Here is a 19,947-nt window from a genome sequence, read left to right as displayed (position 1 = left end):
CACAGTGCAGCACAAAATGCTGTCCCAGCAGAACCAAACACCACAGTGCAGTACAATATACCGTCCCAGCAGAACCAAACACCACAGTGCAGTACAATATACTGTCCCAGGAGAACCAAACACCACAGTGCAGTACAATATACTGTCCCAGGAGAACCAAACACCACAGTGCAGTACAATATACTGTCCCAGCAGAACCAAACACCACAGTGCAGTACAATATACTGTCCCAGCAGAACCAAACACCACAGTGCAGTACAATATACTGTCCCAGCAGAACCAAACACCACAGTGCAGTACAATATACTGTCCCAGGAGAACCAAACACCACAGTGCAGTACAATATACTGTCCCAGCAGAACCAAACACCACAGTGCAGTACAATATACTGTCCCAGGAGAACCAAACACCACAGTGCAGTACAATATACCGTCCCAGCAGAACCAAACACCACAGTGCTGTACAATATACTGTCCCAGCAGAACCAAACACCACAGTGCAGTACAATATACTGTCCCAGCAGAACCAAACACCACAGTGCAGTACAATATACCGTCCCAGCAGAACCAAACACCACAGTGCAGTACAATATACTGTCCCAGCAGAACCAAACACCACAGTGCAGTACAATATACTGTCCCAGCAGAACCAAACACCACAGTGCAGTACAATCTACCGTCCCAGCAGAACCAAACACCACAGTGCAGTACAATATACTGTCCCAGGAGAACCAAACACCACAGTGCAGTACAATATACTGTCCCAGCAGAACCAAACACCACAGTGCAGTACAATATACTGTCCCAGGAGAACCAAACACCACAGTGCTGTACAATATACCGTCCCAGCAGAACCAAACACCACAGTGCTGTACAATATACTGTCCCAGCAGAACCAAACACCACAGTGCAGTACAATATACTGTCCCAGGAGAACCAAACACCACAGTGCAGTACAATATACTGTCCCAGGAGAACCAAACACCACAGTGCAGCACAATATACTGTCCCAGCAGAACCAAACACCACAGTGCAGTACAATATACCGTCCCAGCAGCACCAAACACCACAGTGCAGTACAATATACTGACCCAGCAGAACTAAACACCACAGTGCAGTACAATATACTGTCCCAGGAGAACCAAACACCACAGTGCAGCACAAAATGCTGTCCCAGCAGAACCAAACACCACAGTGCAGTACAATATACTGTCCCAGCAGAACCAAACACCACAGTGCAGTACAATATACTGTCCCAGGAGAACCAAACACCACAGTGCAGTACAATATACTGTCCCAGGAGAACCAAACACCACAGTGCAGCACAATATACTGTCCCAGCAGAACCAAACACCACAGTGCAGTACAATATACCGTCCCAGCAGCACCAAACACCACAGTGCAGTACAATATACTGACCCAGCAGAACTAAACACCACAGTGCAGTACAATATACTGTCCCAGGAGAACCAAACACCACAGTGCAGCACAAAATGCTGTCCCAGCAGAACCAAACACCACAGTGCAGTACAATATACTGTCCCAGCAGAACCAAACACCACAGTGCAGTACAATCTACCGTCCCAGCAGAACCAAACACCACAGTGCAGCACAATATACTGTCCCAGCAGAACCAAACACCACAGTGCAGTACAATCTACCGTCCCAGCAGAACCAAACACCACAGTGCAGTACAATATACTGACCCAGCAGAACTAAACACCACAGTGCAGTACAATATACCGTCCCAGCAGAACCAAACACCACAGTGCAGTACAATATACTGTCCCAGCAGAACCAAACACCACAGTGCAGTACAATATACTGTCCCAGCAGAACCAAACACCACAGTGCAGTACAATATACTGTCCCAGCAGAACCAAACACCACAGTGCAGTACAATATACTGTCCCAGCAGAACCAAACACCACAGTGCAGTACAATATACTGTCCCAGCAGAACCAAACATCACAGTGCAGTACAATATACTGACCCAGCAGAACCAAACACCACAGTGCAGTACAATATATCGTCCCAGCAGAACCAAACACCACAGTGCAGTACAATATACTGACCCAGCAGAACCAAACACCACAGTGCAGTACAATATACTGTCCCAGCAGAACCAAACACCACAGTGCAGTACAATATACTGTCCCAGCAGAACCAAACACCACAGTGCAGTACAATATACTGTCCCAGCAGAACCAAACACCACAGTGCAGTACAATATACTGTCCCAGCAGAACGAAACACCACAGTGCAGTACAATATACTGTCCCAGCAGAACCAAACACCACAGTGCAGTACAATATACTGCCCTAGAAGAACCAAACACCACAGTGCAGTACAATATACTGTCCCAGCAGAACCAAACACCACAGTGCAGTACAATATACTGTCCCAGCAGAACCAAACACCACAGTGCAGTACAATATACTGTCCTAGCAGCACCAAATACCACAGTGCAGCACAATATACTGCCCTAGAAGAACCAAACACCACAGTGCAGCACAATATACTGTCCTAGCAGCACCAAATACCACAGTGCAGTACAATATACTGTCCCAGCAGAACCAAACACCACAGTGCTGTACAATATACTGTCCCAGCAGAACCAAACACCACAGTGCAGTACAATATACTGTCCCAGCAGAACCAAACACCACAGTGCAGTACAATATACTGTCCTAGAAGAACCAAATACCACAGTGCAGCACAATATACTGCCCTAGAAGAACCAAACACCACAGTGCAGCACAATATACTGTCCTAGCAGCACCAAATACCACAGTGCAGTACAATATACTGTCCCAGCAGAACCAAATACCACAGTGCAGCACAATATACTGCCCTAGAAGAACCAAACACCAAGTGCAGCACAATATACTGCCCTAGCAGCACCAAATACCACAGTGCAGCACAATATACTGTCCCAGCAGAACCAAACACCACAGTGCAGCACAATATACTGTCCCAGCAGAACCAAACACCACAGTGCAGCACAATATACTGTCCCAGCAGAACCAAACACCACAGTGCAGTACAATATACTGTCCTAGCAGCACCAAATACCACAGTGCAGCACAATATACTGTCCCAGCAGAACCAAACACCACAGTGCAGCACAATATACTGTCCCAGCAGAACCAAACACCACAGTGCAGCACAATATACTGTCCCAGCAGAACCAAACACCACAGTGCAGTACAATATACTGTCCTAGCAGCACCAAATACCACAGTGCAGCACAATATACTGTCCCAGCAGAACCAAACACCACAGTGCAGCACAATATACTGTCCCAGCAGAACCAAACACCACAGTGCAGCACAATATACTGTCCCAGCAGAACCAAACACCACAGTGCAGTACAATATACTGTCCCAGCAGAACCAAACACCACAGTGCAGCACAATATACTGTCCTAGCAGCACCAAATACCACAGTGCAGCACAATATACTGTCCCAGCAGAACCAAACACCACAGTGCAGCACAATATACTGTCCCAGCAGAACCAAACACCACAGTGCAGCACAATATACTGTCCCAGCAGAACCAAACACCACAGTGCAGCACAATATACTGCCCTAGCAGAACCGCATCTCAGTGCAGCACAATATACATTTTTGAAATACATTTAAAGAGTTGCCTGGGTTACAGATATTGACTTTGTCATCGCAATTTATGTGATTCCCTTCTTCTTTTGTATGGTGCCAAATCAATGAAAAGTATAAGTATGTGCATGCCAGACAGCTTTTATAATGAGACCAGACACACTAGGTGGTTTCATGGGAAAGCACTTCCTCATCCCCCTGAGCAAGACCCTGTTTATTTGAAAATACATTCACATATATAGCAGATATGACATCACAAAAGGGGTGTTCCTGAAGAAGAGACTATTGGCTCCTTAACGTGATGGGAGTGGTATCAGCAACTTCAACTCTGAGTTCATAGGTAGATTTGAAAACTACAACCTAACTCCCCCTTGACCTTAAAACAAAGAATGCACACAAGGCTCATACATCTAGTTTGCTGCCATCCAATGGACAAAAATGTGTACTACAGAATGTAGAGAAATAAAATCCATCTCTCACAACTCTCACTAGGATAGGTAATCAGTATCAGATTAGTAGGTGTCCGACATCCGGCACACCCACCAGCAGCCGTGGCACCAGAATCTATACAAGGTGTGGAGCTGGAAGCATAAAGTTCTGTACACTGTATAGTTTCACCTGCCAATGTACTGTAGCCCAGTTGCCATTCCCTTTTGTGGGAGTTGCGCTTCAGGACAGATGCATGGCCGATATACCATGTACCGAGCTGTGCTCTGTTCACAGTATAATTTCTGGCGCTGGGGCTGCCAGAATCGGCTGATCAATGGGGGTGTCGGGAGTCAGACCCCACCAATCTGATATTGATGACATATCATGAAAATAGGTCATCAATATCTGTAGCCCGGACAATCCATTTAACGTGCTGGGAGCGCAGTGGCCTTATTTTTGTAATATATACACACACACTATTTCATGCACGCAACAGCTTATTCTAAACAGTCACCTGGAAGATAGATATTTTGAGGCCTGTGTGTGTCAACTACCTGATAATCTTTGTTTGTAATTTGATTTACTTAGCACTTTTAGCAGCATTATATTTACGTGCGCTGTCTGTGGCCGGCCGGGCACTCCTCCTACTGGTAAGTGACAGGTCTGTGCTATAAGCAAAGCACTGCACGGACCTTTCACTTACCAGAAGGAGGGGGGGGGGGGGGGGGGGCGCACTGGCCACCAATGATTTTAATACTGAGGAGGGAGGGGGGTCTGGCCCCTGCTGCCTGGCAGCACCAGATCTCTTACAGGGGGCTGAGATCTGCACAATTAACCCCTCAGGTGCAGATCCCATGGTGATGGGGACGCTTCAAGTTAAAATATACCATCGGATTGGAGAAAACTCCGATCCGATGGTATATTAATATAACCCGAACCCAAACCCGAACTTTTACTGAAATGTTCGGGTGCCGAACAACGTAAAGTTCGGTACGAACCTGAACTTTACAGTTCGGGTTCGCTCAACCCTAGTCATAACTAGTGTTGAGCAAACTTCTTTCAAGTTCGGCGTACAAGGTTCGGGCTATCTAAGATTTCCGTTATGTATTCCGCTACCACGGAGCATAACTTATGGTCCGTGGTAGCGGAATCCATAACGGAATTCTTAGATAATCTTAACCCGAACCTTGTACACCGAACTTGAAATCATTAAAATTGTGTAGGTACTCCTCGTAGCACCAGTACAGCTCTGAACTGTCGAGGCATGGACTTAACAAAACATCTGACTTTGTCCTGTGGCATCTAGTACCAAGAAGTTAGCAGAAGATCATTTTAAAGTCCTGTGAGGTTTGAAGTAGGGCCTCATATGGATCTAATTTTATTTTCTAGCACAAATACTCAATCAGGTTGAGAAATTGGAGGCCAAGTCAACGCCTTTAATTCTTTTCATGTTTCTCAAACCATTCCTGAACAATTTTTGTATTGTGGTGCATGCATTATCCTGCTAAAAGAGGCCACTGCCTTTGGAGAATACAGTTAAACATGACTGGGTGTCAAAGTAACATCCATATGAATTCCAGGGCCCGATATTTTCCAGCAGAACATTGCCCAGAGCATCACACTAATCCCGATGGCTTGTCCTCTTCCAATTGTGCATCCTGATACCATCCACTCCTTCCAAGGTATTCAATGCATCTGGCTGTCCCCATGATGGAAAAGAAATCATGATTCATCAGACCAGGCTATCTTCTTTCATTGCTCCATGTTCCAGTTGTAATGCTCACAGTCCCATTGTAGACAAATGGTGGTGGGCAGGGGTCCGTAGGGCCTGCGCAGTCCCATATACAGAAAGCTGCAATACATCTTTCTGTGTTCTGACACTGTGACAACCTTTTCTATCATAGCCAGCATGTTCAGTAATTTGTGCTACAGTAGTTCTTCTGTTCGATCAGACCAGATGAGCTAGCTTTGTATGTGTATCTCCTTGTGAACCTAACATTAAAGGGGTTTCTCACTCGTATCATTGGGGGAAAAAGGACCGTGGGTATAGCTGATGCCACTAGGAGGTGACACTAAGCTAGAAAAAGTGTCAACTCCTCCTTCCAGCTATACCCCCTCCAGACTGGAGATTGCTGATCAGTTTTTTAGCTTAGTGTCGTAGGAGGCAGACCCCCCCTGCACTGCAGGATCAATTCTGCATTTTTTTTTTTGTTTCTTTATTTTATTTTTTACAGGTAGGGGGAACAAAGACGCCTAGCCTCTCTGTTCCTCTGGAGAGCATGGCTGTGGTCTGTTCCCCTCTCCGTCCAGGTCCCCCAAGAAGACAAAATGGCCCAGGGCAGCCTAGCTCCCCTACATCCCACCAGCCATGGGGTCACCTGGATCTGCCAATCCCTCCCTCCACTCCAGCTCCCTGCCACTTCTGTGCCAGTAGTTGAGGAGGTGACCTGTTGGTCCACCGAGGGAGGGTGAAAAGAAGATGGGGTGAGTAGTCAGGTGTCAGCGCTGTCAATCTTTTTCCAGCGGCCTCTGGCTGAAAAGGCTCTGGTAAAGACCTTTCTCCAAGGGGTGGCTCAGACCGTTCCTCCTTATCGCCCCCCCTTTCCCTTCTTGGGATTTGAATCTTGTACTTGGCTCTACTCAGTCAGCACCCTTCGAGCCTGACACTGTTTCTCCTTGCCTTCTTTCCTGGAAGGTGGGCTTTCTTGTGGTGATCATCTCCATCAGAAGTGTTTCAGAATTGGCGGCACTTTCCTGCAGGCAGCATTTTCTTATTCTACACCAAGATAAGGCTGTGCTTCGCCCCGTGCCCTCCTTCCTTCCAAAGGTGGTCTCCGCCTTCCATATCAACGAAGACCTTGTCCTCCCCTTTTTCTGTCACATCCTAGGGAACAGGCCCTCCACCGGCTGGACGTGGTTCGTGCCCTGTGCATTTACTTATCCGCTTCGGAGTCTTTTCGATGTACTCACTTCCTGTTTGTCATTCCTGAGGGTCCCCCAAGGATCTGGCAGCTTCCAAGGTTACAATTGCCAGGTGGATTTGCTTGGCCATAGCCGATGCGTATCACTTCCAGGGCAAGGCGCCTCCCCCCATCCCATATCACGGCTCACTCTACCAGGGCAGTGGGCGCTGCTTGGGCCCGTTTTTGCTAGGCTTCCGCTTTGCAGTTATGCATGGCAACTACTGGGTCTTTGTTGCACACATTTACCAAATTCAACTGGGTGCATACCTTTGCGTCGGTTGACGCTGCTCCAGGTCACAAGGATTTGCGCGCTGTGGTGTATTAGGCTCCCGCGGGCTAGGCATGTGATTTCTTTCCCTCCCCGTGAACTGCTTTGGAATGTCCCACGGTCCTGTGTCCCCCAATAATACAAGCGAGAAAATTAGATTTTAGTGGATTCGCCTGTAAAATCTCTTTCTCGCAGAGATCATTGGGGGACACAGCTCCCACCCTTTGTTTGTTCTCTGATTTTGCCGTTGAGGCGGCGGTTGGTTGGCTGGTTGGGTCCTCAGTTCTAGGTTCGGACCTCCTGGTTGTTTTGTTATATCATTTTTGGATTCTTCTCCTCCTACTGCTAGTGCACAAACTGATCAGCTCTCTCCAGGTGGGAGGGGGGTAGAGCTGGCAGGAGGAGCTAACACTTTTTCTAGCTTAGTGTTGCCTTCTAGTGGCAACAGCTATACCCACTGTCCTGTGTGTTCCCCCACCCCCCCCCCCCTCCCAATGAACTCTGCAAGAAAGAGATTTTACAGATGAGTCCACAAAATCTTCTTTTCTCCTTACAGAGTCATGACTTATTGCTAGGATATGCTATCATTTTCTGATCCGTAGGGGCAAGACATGGATTTTTAATGGAGCTGTGATGCAGTTTGTTGCACAAATGGGGACTTAGAGCACAGATTTTTAGGAAAACACTATGGGGACACTGTGGCCCAGTCATTTTCAGGCAATTGCACCCTTACCATTCTGGAAATGGTGGCATAACCTAGTTAGATGCCTTGCCTTTCCGTACACTGTTAACTACTCTTTTTTATCATTTTTTATTTATATAATTAAACATTCAATTATTCACATACAGAACCATGTGCTGGACGTGTAAACTAGGCATGTTTACTCATAGCCATATAGTTTATAGTATGCTACGTCATGAAAATGTGTTGGGTACCTGTCAAATCAGCATTTAGACAGAACATCCCCATCGATTGATGCCCATGTTGTGTCATCCAGAACCCAGACAGATGTGTTCCACTTGTAGGTTATCATTAGGGCATTATAGAAGTCACTTATTAAACACCTTTTTTCTTTAACTGCTGCTGCGCCATGTTGTTGGATGCATTCATTAAGAACAAAAGCACAGTTATCTCTTTGTGCATCTTTTTTTTTTTTTTAACAATTTAAATGTTATAGTCACTATAAATCCTTTTTCTTTAGAGTTTACGGCAGGCATGTCCAAACGGCGGCCCTCCAGCTGTTGCAAAACTAAAACTCCCAGCATGCCTGGATAGCTTACAGCTATTATGGCATGCTGGGAGTTGTAGTTTTGCAACAGCTGAAGGGCCGCAGTTTGGGCATGCCTGGTTTACGGCATGATTTAGAAATTGGAGTATACTACTAACTTACCACTAGATGGCAGTAGTTTCCTGTGAAAAATGAAATCTGCTTCTGTAAAACTCTTTACAGGTTATGTGCTGACTATATCCCCAAGGAAATCTGTTTCAGGATTTAGCTTTTAATTAGTTGGCAAAATGTTTTAGAATTCATCAAGAATAAGTTGTTTCTGTAATATGGAGCTTTGGATTATATTAATCATTTTTCATCTGTAACATATTGCTGAAACAAACTGATTAAGCGCTTTGAATTAAGAAGTTATACCTTACAGCATCATAAAAATCATTTTTACTTAAACTCCATAGCATTAATAAGAAAAAAGAAAGAAAAAAAAAATATATATATATAATAATATTATTATTATTATTACTATTTTTTTGTTGTTTTTTTTTTGTTATTGTCTTTGTTTCAGAAACACAAGTTAAATTCATTTTTTGTATATTTAATCATATTGCTTGGTGCACCTTGCAGCAGGTATGTGCTTGATGTAGGCCTTTCCATGTGAATAGAATGCCGCGCATGTGCAATCACCTCTACGTTCAACAGTGCAACAAGCCTGTTGTCCGCCCACCATGCAGCTGCCCTTGTATTCCAGATAGATAGGCAGGCCCTGGGACCCGCACCTTTCAGGACATTTTAGACTTATCTTGTAGATATACAATAAATGTCCACATGGCGATAACCCTGCAGAGAATTTTTTGCTACCTATATCAATAAAACATTAGACACAATGTGAGGTTATATTTACCCATGGCAGGTTTGTTGCAGAAATCGTAACCCATTATGATGGGCATTTGCGTCATGTAGTGCCTTTATCTAAAGACTCTATGCTATGCATATATGTAATGTGATTGTATGATATACAGAACAGCCTGACAAAAAATGTCGCCCCATGTGCTAAAAAAAAAATTATGAACAATAATCAGTACATCGGAAAAAAAAGATATAAATCACTGCGAAAGGGTGCACCACAATGATATGTAACTGACAACACTGGCTAATCCCTCAAGCTGATGTTAAGAACTGAGACTTTAGCCAATGTATTCCTGTCAGGAACACATCAGAGCCCTTTTGCACCACCGTCAAAGTATCTCAGTATGGCATGGGTCCTACCACTAGACTACCTACAGAGTGTGAACAACGGTCTGAGAGGTGCTAAGATACAACTTATAGCCAAGCCCCACCTATAACGGGCCATGTGACACAGGCAGTGGCGTACATAGAGAAGTAAGGGCCCCATAGCAAGGCTCAAACCTGGCCCCCGAAACAGGACAAAAGGGTTTCTACCTAAACCCTTTTCAATGACCCTTGGGCCATTTTTCCACTACCTGATTTGCTTAAAGTTGTTCCTTTGGCGGGTAGAGGTCTGACCAAGTTTTTACCTCCAGTAGTAGAGGTGATAATCCCAACTGAGAATGGGCCCTCTCTTGCCCTGGGCCACGTAGTAGTCGCATGGTCTGCCGCTATGGTAGTTACGCCCCTGGACACAGGCTACCAGGTGCAACAGAATTCTACCAGCAGTACACAATGACACATTCTAGACATATCAAGAAAAATAACTGAAATGAAGTGGCCATAGAGGAAATGCTCAAAAAACCCAAACACTGTGGCGTGTTTATAACCGGGGGAGCAATTCCTCCGCATGTGATCCGTTGATAATGGCAATCCCCAGCAAAAATGCATACAATGGAGGATGTCGGCAGCGGACCACATGTACCACAAAGCATCCTACACAAGATAGGATAATGTGTGGATGTGAATATAAAAATACATAAATCACTGCAAAAAGTGCACCACAATGATATGCAACTGACAACACTGGCTAACCCATGTTGTTAGGAACCCCTGCCACACTGAGATACTTTGACGGTGGTGCAAAAGGGCTCCGATGTGTTCCTAACTGGAATACATTGGCTAAAGTCTCAGTTCTTAACATCAGCTTGAGGGATTAGCCAGTGTTGTCAGTTGCATATCATTGTGGTGCACCTTTTTCGCAGTGATTTATGTATTTTTATATTCACATCCACACATTATCCCATCTTGTGTAGGATGCCTTTGTGGTGCATGTGGTCCGCTGCCGACATCCTCCATTGTATGCATTTTTGCTGGGGATTGCCGTTAGCAACGGATCACATGCGGAGGAATTGCTCCCCCGGTTATAAACACGCCACAGTGTTTGGGGTTTTTGAGCATTTCCTCCCATGGCCATTGTAAAAATAAATGTAAAAAAAAATATTAAGAATTCGAAAAACAAACAAAAAAAATTGCCTGGTCATTTAAAAGCTATGGACACCTTTGTACTGCAATTATTTTTATTGTTTAATTTCTTTAAAAAATTTAAGCAACCTTCTAGCTAGGGCTGAAGCGATTACTTGATTAGATCAAGTAACTCGATGCAAAAAAATCCTCGATGAGTTAAGCGCTTGCTATACTTACTGCTCCATGGTCACCCGCCAGCCCGTACCGCCCTACACTGGATCCTGACACATCGCCAGGACATAAGCGTGCACTATGACCTGACGCTGTGTGACTTCAGGAAGACAGTGCAGAGAAAAGATGGAGGAGCTATGGAGCGGCGCTCTACAGGAAAGGTAAGTATTTTATTTCACTGACGCTGAGGACATGGCTAGGAAGGGGAGATGGTGGCACTAGGGGGCAGCTGATGGCACTGGGGAGGAACCTGCTGGACAGCAAAAAATAAAATAAAACCTTATCTTGTGGTGGTGCCAGCCGTGTTGGGAGCCAGTCTGAAGTTCCCCCTTGGATGCGTCATATATAAAAAAAACGTAGCACTCACTTGTCTTCAATTCTGTGGAATTTATTTCACCAGCAATAATGCGACGTTTTGACTACGAAACGTTGCATTATTGCTGGTGAAATAAATTCCACAGAATTGAAGACAAGTGAGTGCTGTGGTTTTTTCATATATGACGCAACTAAGGGGGGAAGCTGATGGTATTGGGGGGGGGCGGTGCTGATGAATTTTTATAAAGAAAAACGTCCTTTTAATTAGTTTTTGTTATTAGAGTACTCAATCGTTGGATTAATCGGTAGAATACTCGATTACACAAATAGTCGATTGCTACAGCACTACTTCTAACTAGTCTTCGTTAAAAATGGTGCATAATTTTGTTGCTGTATTGTTCAGTCTGTGTTACTCCTTCGCCTTGGTAGCTGTACAGCTGCTTCTGACACAGATCCAACAGTACAAACCTCCTGTTTGTGTCAACTCACTTTTTTGTCCTCCTCCTATTCTTTCAGAGCAACAGGGAAGCAAATCTTACAGGGAAGGAGTGTCTTGCAGGGAGAGCAAATTGTGTTGTACAGTGGTGTAATATTGATGACTTATCAGATTGGTGGTGGTTCGATTCTCCGCATGACTGATTATCTTATGAGAGTGCTTTGTTCTCTTCAAACTTTAACTGCACGCCATGACCCTCATACCAGCAGTGCAGTGTAACTGCAACTGTTTATTCCTGTTATGATGGTGGCCCATGACCACCAATGCTCTGTTCTCCTGAGTGGGCATGAGCCAATTGTCCTTTTAGCCCACTTCCCATTCTGCTTTACCAGCGGTCCACACCCACATTCCTTCGTCTGTCTCCTGCAGTAAGTCTGGCCGCTAGTGTTCCATGGGGCCGCCACTGGCCCGCTCTTGTGTTGCATGCTGCAGCCTGCACACTCTTCTCATGTCTTCAGCCTTATGGCGTGCAAGCAAGCTCCCCTGCAAGTTATTCAGTGGATAGGGTACAACTTGTAACTGGAATAACCCTTTAAGGGAATATAATGCCAGGCCCAGAATTTCATGACCACCAACACTATTAATACAGCTCAGAGTGTTGTAACTAGAGGTTTTTATCCACACTTTTTTGGGGTTAAAGAGGACCTGTCACCTCTCCTGACACATGTCTTAGTAACTATTTGCATTCCCCATTTAATAACCCTTCTGGAGCTTCTGTTCTTATGGCTCGCACAGAATTGCAAGATACCTTAGCTAATACATACCTTTCCAACATTAGCTCATTGTGCTTCTGAATACTTATCCTGAATACTACAGTCCAGTATAGTATATTTTCCATGTACTTTATCATTTAAGTATAATGACCTGCCTACATTCAATGTGCTGTCAGTGCTGTTCATAGTGTGCCCAGCGCTGATGAATGGCTGGTAAAGTCCAGAGTATATTGGTACACCATAGACTTTTTCCAGGGTGCCCACAAAGAGAGCTCTAAGTGCCGCACCCGTGCCATAGGTTTGCCATCACTGGCTTAGAAGTATGGGAAAGGAAGTCAAGAGCAGTATAGTTCTGCCAGGACATGCCCCAGGCTTGAGGAAGAACTTTGCCAAGCCAAAGCCCTGACCTTAATTCAATAGAAGTGTTGTGGAGTGACTTGAAGCAAGCAGTTCGTAGGAGAAAACCCACCAACATAACATAGTTGAATTATTTTATAGAATGGAATGGGCTAAAATTTCTCCAAGCCAATGTGCAGGATTATTAAATTACTGGAAACCTTTAGTTGCAGCTATTGCTGCACAAGGAAGTCATATCAGATACTGAAAGCATACGTCCACATACTTTTGCCACTCACACATGTGATATTGGATCTTTTTCCTCCATAAAAAAATGATCAAGTCTAATATTTATGTGTTTGATTTGGTTATCTTTATCTACTTATGGACTCCAACACTCCAGCTGCAGTAAAACTACGACTCCCAAGATGTACACTTGCTTGGCTGGTCTCAGAACTCCCTAGAAATTAATGGAGCATGCTAGGAGTCATAGTTTCACCACAGCTGGAGTGGCGAAGGTTAGCAATCACAGTTATCAGGATGTGAAAATCTGATGTAGTTTTTATGTAGAAATATAGGAAATTCTGAAGGATTCACAAGCCCCATTGTAGAACAAGAAACTGCATGCAATCTTGTACTTTTGATGTGTATAATGTTTTTTTGATATGATGCATGTTATTTATAACATGGATGTGCTCCACTGGAATTAATCTCTATTCTTTTATTGGTTTCCAGTGGGAGTCGGCTTGGCGGACTTATGACAGTCCTGTGCTTCTTTTATAACCATGGGGAGGTAAGAATGTGCTAATCTATTTATGAGTAAACCACTGCCATGTTTTCTATGAGTTTTCTGTGCATTTTTCTAACGGGGACCTGCTGGGCCCTACTATATTAATTTGTTTTTTTTATGCCTGGAAATGGCCAATGTGGGGCATATAAAGACATTGGGGAAGATAAAAAAATAAAATAAAAATGAGTGTAAGAAAAAAGTGAAACCTTTATCAATCAATGAGGTTGATGGTTTTATTTCTAATTGTGCTCTAGAAATCTTTTCTCTTTTGCCTCCAGTTTCAGTTATGAAAAATCTCCCTCAGCAGGTCTTGTATACATCTAATATTTTTCACTCCCAGGCAGGCATTTTTTTTCTCTGCAAAGGCAGTTATGGGAGCGACTGGTCAGCATCGAGCAGAAGTGTAATCAGTGCTCAGTCTGAAGACAGAGAGTCTTGCCCTGGACCCAACGTAAACTTCTATTATAGATGCACTTGATCCTAAGTAGTTATATCTGCCTTCCCAGAAATGACCGATCACAGAAGAGAATGACTTTTCATATGAAACTTAACTTTTACTTCTAGATATTAAAATAATACCCCACAATATATAGAAGATATGATAACATACTGTGCCAAAATAGAGAAGGCAGAGCCTTACTTTGGACATGTCCAGGATAATACCATCCAAGTAAACAAAGATGCAACAACTTACAGTTTGGAGACCGAGGGCTTGGATACTTGGCATACGAGAAGTGAGGTCAGGACAGGGAGAAATTTTTCCTGATGTACCCCTAAAAGCTACCCCTGCCTAAAGGCGGAGCACCCGCCCCGAAAGAGGCAACCCCACCTCTCGGTGGCTAAGCCCTCGCTGTCACCTACTTGTGACCCTGCCAGTGGATATAATGAATGCTTGTCCCAACGTGTTTCCCCAGTGTCATTCGAGCTGGTTCATCAGAGGACCAAAGGTAAGTAATTCCAGTATTCGTAGGCATCAATGAAAATATCAGAATGATATAGGCATCCTGGTGTAGTAAGGTGCACTCGCATAATGGGGAATCAGCCTTAAATAGCTTGAATTTGGCGCTAATAGAACACCCCTCCTCCTCAGCCAGCTAATCGCAAAGCCAGCACTAATAAATGCACTACTTCCGGTCGGTGGAACGCACATGTGATTCCAAAACCGGAAGTGCTTAGGCGCTTCAGCCGATTGATTCTTCCGGTGCATGGAACGCATCAGGGAGCATGCACAGGGACTAGGGAGAGTCATAGCAATGATTAGAACAACTGAAGGCAAGTGGAATGGCATATTTAGAGGTATATGCCATTCATATTCTGGGTTAGGTGGATATAAAGGCTTAAATGTAAGATCATTCAAATAAATACACTTTAGTACAAGGATATCCCTTTTCTTAATAATGGGGTTATATTGGGGGATAATATATAGCTGTGGGGACACTGAAATAATGTCCCACACAGATGCCCATCAGAATTGATAACTATGTATATGAACCAATCTCTGTTCGATATAAGGCAGATGATCCTAAGCTTCAAAAGAATTTAGTAAGCAGATCACCATAGAAATGGTTAGTCAGAAAAAGAGGGAGAAAAAATACCTAGATAAAGCAGCTAAATGATATCTGCTCATTTAATCCCAGGGGATATACCGTTTTAAGGCGATATAGCCACTGAGCTTCCTTGCGGAGAATTCTATTGTCCCAGTCGCCACCCCTTGGTGACTGTCGTATGACCTCGATAACCTGAAATCTAAGGGTATTAACATCACCATTGTGAACATCTAGCACATGACGTGCGATGGGTTTATCCCTTGCGGTTTCTCCCATCACCTAGATGCTCACCAACTAGTCTCCTCAAATCGTGTTTGGTTTTGCCGACATAGTTTAAAGGACAGCCACAGGTACAGAGATAGATGACTCCCTGTGTGTGGCAAAATCGCGCATGGTATATGTTATCCCCGTACTGTTGCTAGTGAATAATTTAGACTTCAAAATGAAGAGACAACAAATGCAATCCCCGCCGCATTTATAAGTGCCCACCGGCTTAGGATTGAGCCATGTTGTTGCTCTTGTCAGTTTTTGATAATGGCTGGGTATCAGCCTATCTCTTAAAGATCTTTCACGTCTATACGTAATTGCTGGTACAGGAGGGAGAACGTCTTTTACATCAGGGTCAGTAAGAAGGATATCCCAGTATCTCCTTAGGATACCCTCCACTCTCTGGGTTTCACAATCATATGTGCCGATGATTCTAATGACATTATTGGTCTTATCTTGGTCATTTCGAGCATTATTTACTAGTAAGGAGTGATGGTCGATTCTACTGGAGTGTTGAAAGGCATCTCTACGGACTTCACTGGGGTAGCCTTGTTTTTGAAATTTTTTTACGCATGTCCGCAGCCTGACAATAGAAGGATTCATACGAGGAACAATTCCTTGTAAGCCGAAGGGTTTGTCCCTTAGGGATGCCCCGTTTTAGACTCACAGGGTGATAGCTGTCCCACTGTAACAGGCTGTTTGAGCCGTAGGTTTTCGATAGGTTTCAGTGTGCAGCGCCCCCTGGTATTTTGTGATACAGATATCCAAAAATGCAATACTATCCCTGATGATCTCATGAGGAAATCTCAGACCTATCGTATTGATATTAAGGTGGGTCATAAATTCTGAGAATGAGTCCCTAGTGCCATCCCATAAGATAAATACGTTGTTGATGTACCTATCCTTCTCCTCTGTGATTTTTGTACTTTTCAACTTTATAGTTTGTCAGTGATAGCCTTCCCAGAAGTGAGCAAAATGCTTAATATACAGTATATTAGATAAGGTCTTATGCTTGGCTAAAGTGCTGTTGACTGATGCCCTTTACTGCTTACATCTTTAAATTTGCCCCATTTCATTTATTTGTTTCTTGTTAAAATACTGATTCAGTCCCATTTTGAAAATCTGCACCTGCTGCCTTCATCAGCTCTGCTCGGCTTTTGGAGAGTGTTTAGTTAGATCCATAGAAAGTATATGTGATGCATATTACACATTCTTGAGTAGCCAAGCAGAGCCGATGAAATCCAAACGGTGCAGAGCTATGTGAGCAGCAATTCAGCACCTTCATGTTTTCAGCAAAGGTTTACGTCAGCTGTAATTGTAATGAAGTTAGTGAGCCTAACAGGATTGTCCACTTTTTTATATTGATGACCTATTTTCAGGATCAGTCATCAGTATTAGATCGGCATGGGTCCGTCTCCTGGCACCCCCACCAATAAGCTGTTTGAAGAGAAAGCCGTGCTCCTACGAGCGCTACCTTCTCTTAATTGTTTACCTGCACACTGTCGCAACCGCTCCGCTTTCCATTCACTTCAATGGGCCGGCTCCTTTCTGTTCAAGTGGATGGGACAAAGAAGACAGAACTCATACAAGCATTGCTGAATGATGGGGATGCTAAGTGTCGGTCATAACAGTACCTGAATATTTTTTTAAGCTGGAGTCTGTACATTTCTGCTTAAAAAAACTTGAACTTAGAGGGCATCTGTCAGCAGATTTGTACCTCTAGGAGCAATGGGCACAGCTCTCTGCAATGGTGATGCCCCCCATTACACCTAGAGGCTCATTTGCATATATTAAAACATCATTTTTTACAGCAATGAGGGAACATATGAACATGGGAGCAACACAGTTGTCTTCAGCTGCCACAGGTCAGCTAGTTTCATAGGTACAATTCTGCTGACACCTATATAGCTAACAGCATTGCCCTACAGAAGACTGCAATCACATTCTAAACAGTAAATATAGAAAAATGATCGCAACAGGCTCCAATAAAAATCTTCTTTATTCCAAAATAAATATTAAAGCAATATGAGGTCTGATTAGGGAGCTTTCAAATTGGGGGTCTGATCTGAGGTCTGAATAGGGGGTCTTATTTACATTGGGGGTCTGATCTGAGGTCTTATTGGGGGTCTTATAAACATTGGGGGTTTGATTGTGGTCTTATTAACATTGGGGATCTGAGCTGAGGTCTAATGAGAAATATTTTTCTCTCATTTTCCTCCTCTGCATCTAATAGGTCAAAAAATACGTTGCATATATAACATTTTTTTAAGGTCACCAATAAAGTCAAAACTTTTGAAACAGATCATTATGGCAGTCCCATTAGAATTGCTTTAGATACTAACTTGTAATACTTTTATTTCACATGTTTTTCGTTTGTATATGGAAATAATATATTAATAATCTATATATTTTTTTTTTTTTAGAGCACAAGAGTAATGTGGACTCCACCTCTACGTGAGAGTTTTTCATACCCATTCCTGGTTCTTCAAATGTTCATCTTGACGTATATCCTAAGGTATTTTCCTTTTCAACTTTTCTTAAAGCCTTTATGCACGTGGCCGTTCTGTGCAATGGGGACCGCAATTTGTGGGGGCAATGCACGGGCAACATCCGTGAGGCGGCCAGGATAGATCGAGACCCATTCAGCTTGAATGGGTCCGTGATCCATCAGCACCGTAAAAAAAATAGAACATGTTCAATTTTTTTGCGGTGCGGAGGCACGGACAGAAGCACTCAGTAGTGCTTCTGTGGGGTTCTGCGCCTTCGTTCCGCATCGCAGCCCCGGATTGCGGACCCATTCAAGTGAATGGTTCCACATCCGTGATGCGGGGAGCACATGGCCGGTGCCCGCATATTGCGGACGTCCTGTTTGTGGGCCTCAATATGGCAACGGCTGTGTGCATGAGACTTAAGGGACATGTTTTAATGCTACCTGCCACCCAGACAGGCACCTTCTTTTTCACATCTGTGGCCCTGATGGAATTTTGTACTGCATATGACCCTCAGTGAGCATAATAGGAGTCTTGAGATATACTGTACTCTTCTACCGTCTACTTCAATCTGTTTCTACTTCTCCCGCAGAAAAGTGCTAATTTCTTGTTCATGAATCCCACTCTAGGATAGATGCAATCCTTTTGGGTTCCTCTCTTTATCCTAAGGAATGAGACTCTGCTATCTATCTCATAAGGGTTTATGACTATGGGCCTAGTACAGTAACCATTACTACCTTGCTTAATCAGCCCGTAAGTAAAACCTATGAATTTCCCACAACCTTGCAATCTTCACTAAACCTCTGCTCTATCTGCAGACCAATTGACTTAACTTAATGGACAATAACATCAAGCAACGCAATCTTGTTATGGACAACCTCTAAAGCAGTCATGAGGGACATGTAGATAGTTATGTTGAATTAACATCATTGAAAGGATAGGGAATATTTCAAAACTACACAGGCACAATTAAAGGGGTTTTCCGAGATTTCATTACTGATGATCAATCGTCTGGATAGGTTATCAGTATCTGATCGGTGGGGGTTCGACACCTAGGACCCCCGCGAATCAGCTGTTGGAGAAGGCAGTGGCCCTCGCAGAACCGCCGCGGCCTTCTCTCCGCTTTTCCTTTGAAATGAATGGGACTGAGTTGCAAAACTAACCACAGAGACTATGCAATGTATGGTGCTATGCTTGGTGAGCACAGAGAAGGCTGCCACACTCACAGGAGCGCCGGTGCCTTCTCAAACAGCTGATCAGCGGGGTTCACTGGTGTCGGACTCCCACCCATCAGATACTAATGACCTATCTATAGGATAGGTCATCTGTAGTAAAGTCTCGGAAAACCCATTTAAATCATATAGACAATCCATCCAAAGACAATAAATTCTGGCCTCTTAGTAAACTATTTAAAGGGGTTATGCCACGATTTATGTAAATAATTAAAATCAGACATTGTATAGTACATGACAATGGCAGATGCAGAAATACAGAGAGCCATAGTCCATTACCATAATAACAAAACACCAGGAACTGATGGTTTTTCACAAAATTCTCCGTTATCCAAATAAGCTATATAATGACATCTATAAACATGGTGTCCATCCAGATCGCTGTACAGTACAAAAGCCCACACAATTTTAATCCCTTAACCTCAAGGGACCCGATGTACCTCAGTCCTTTAGGCTTATAGTGCTTATGAGCCAAGACTATAAACTGTTGATAAAAGTATTTGCCCCCTGGTTGCAGGGCATCTTGCCTAATATATTTATATATTTATAATATATTTATTGGACAAAATCCACCCCCTCATTAGCTGTACCAATGTTGTTACAAAAACGAGCTCTGTTGGAAAAACCTAATAAATACAAGCTTTGGAAAAAAGGGCTCATTTCAGATTATCCTTAG

The 19,947-nt window shown here is 43.7% G+C and overlaps 1 protein-coding gene across 2 annotated transcripts in view; it reads left to right on the top strand.

Moving 5' to 3' along the window:
- Positions 1 to 19,947, top strand: part of DPY19L1 (dpy-19 like C-mannosyltransferase 1) — a 157,286-nt gene that overhangs the window by 58,849 nt on the left and 78,490 nt on the right. For both annotated transcript variants that reach the window (XM_044293629.1, XM_044293628.1), the window contains exons 7-8: positions 13,682 to 13,739; positions 17,974 to 18,065. In XM_044293629.1, the coding sequence (XP_044149564.1) occupies positions 13,682 to 13,739; positions 17,974 to 18,065 (150 nt within the window). The remainder of the gene's footprint in view (positions 1 to 13,681; positions 13,740 to 17,973; positions 18,066 to 19,947) is intronic.

The sequence above is a fragment of the Bufo gargarizans genome, chromosome 5, assembly GCF_014858855.1.
Source record: "Bufo gargarizans isolate SCDJY-AF-19 chromosome 5, ASM1485885v1, whole genome shotgun sequence".
Lineage (NCBI taxonomy): Eukaryota > Metazoa > Chordata > Amphibia > Anura > Bufonidae > Bufo > Bufo gargarizans.
This window is presented reverse-complemented; position numbering and strand designations above follow the sequence as displayed.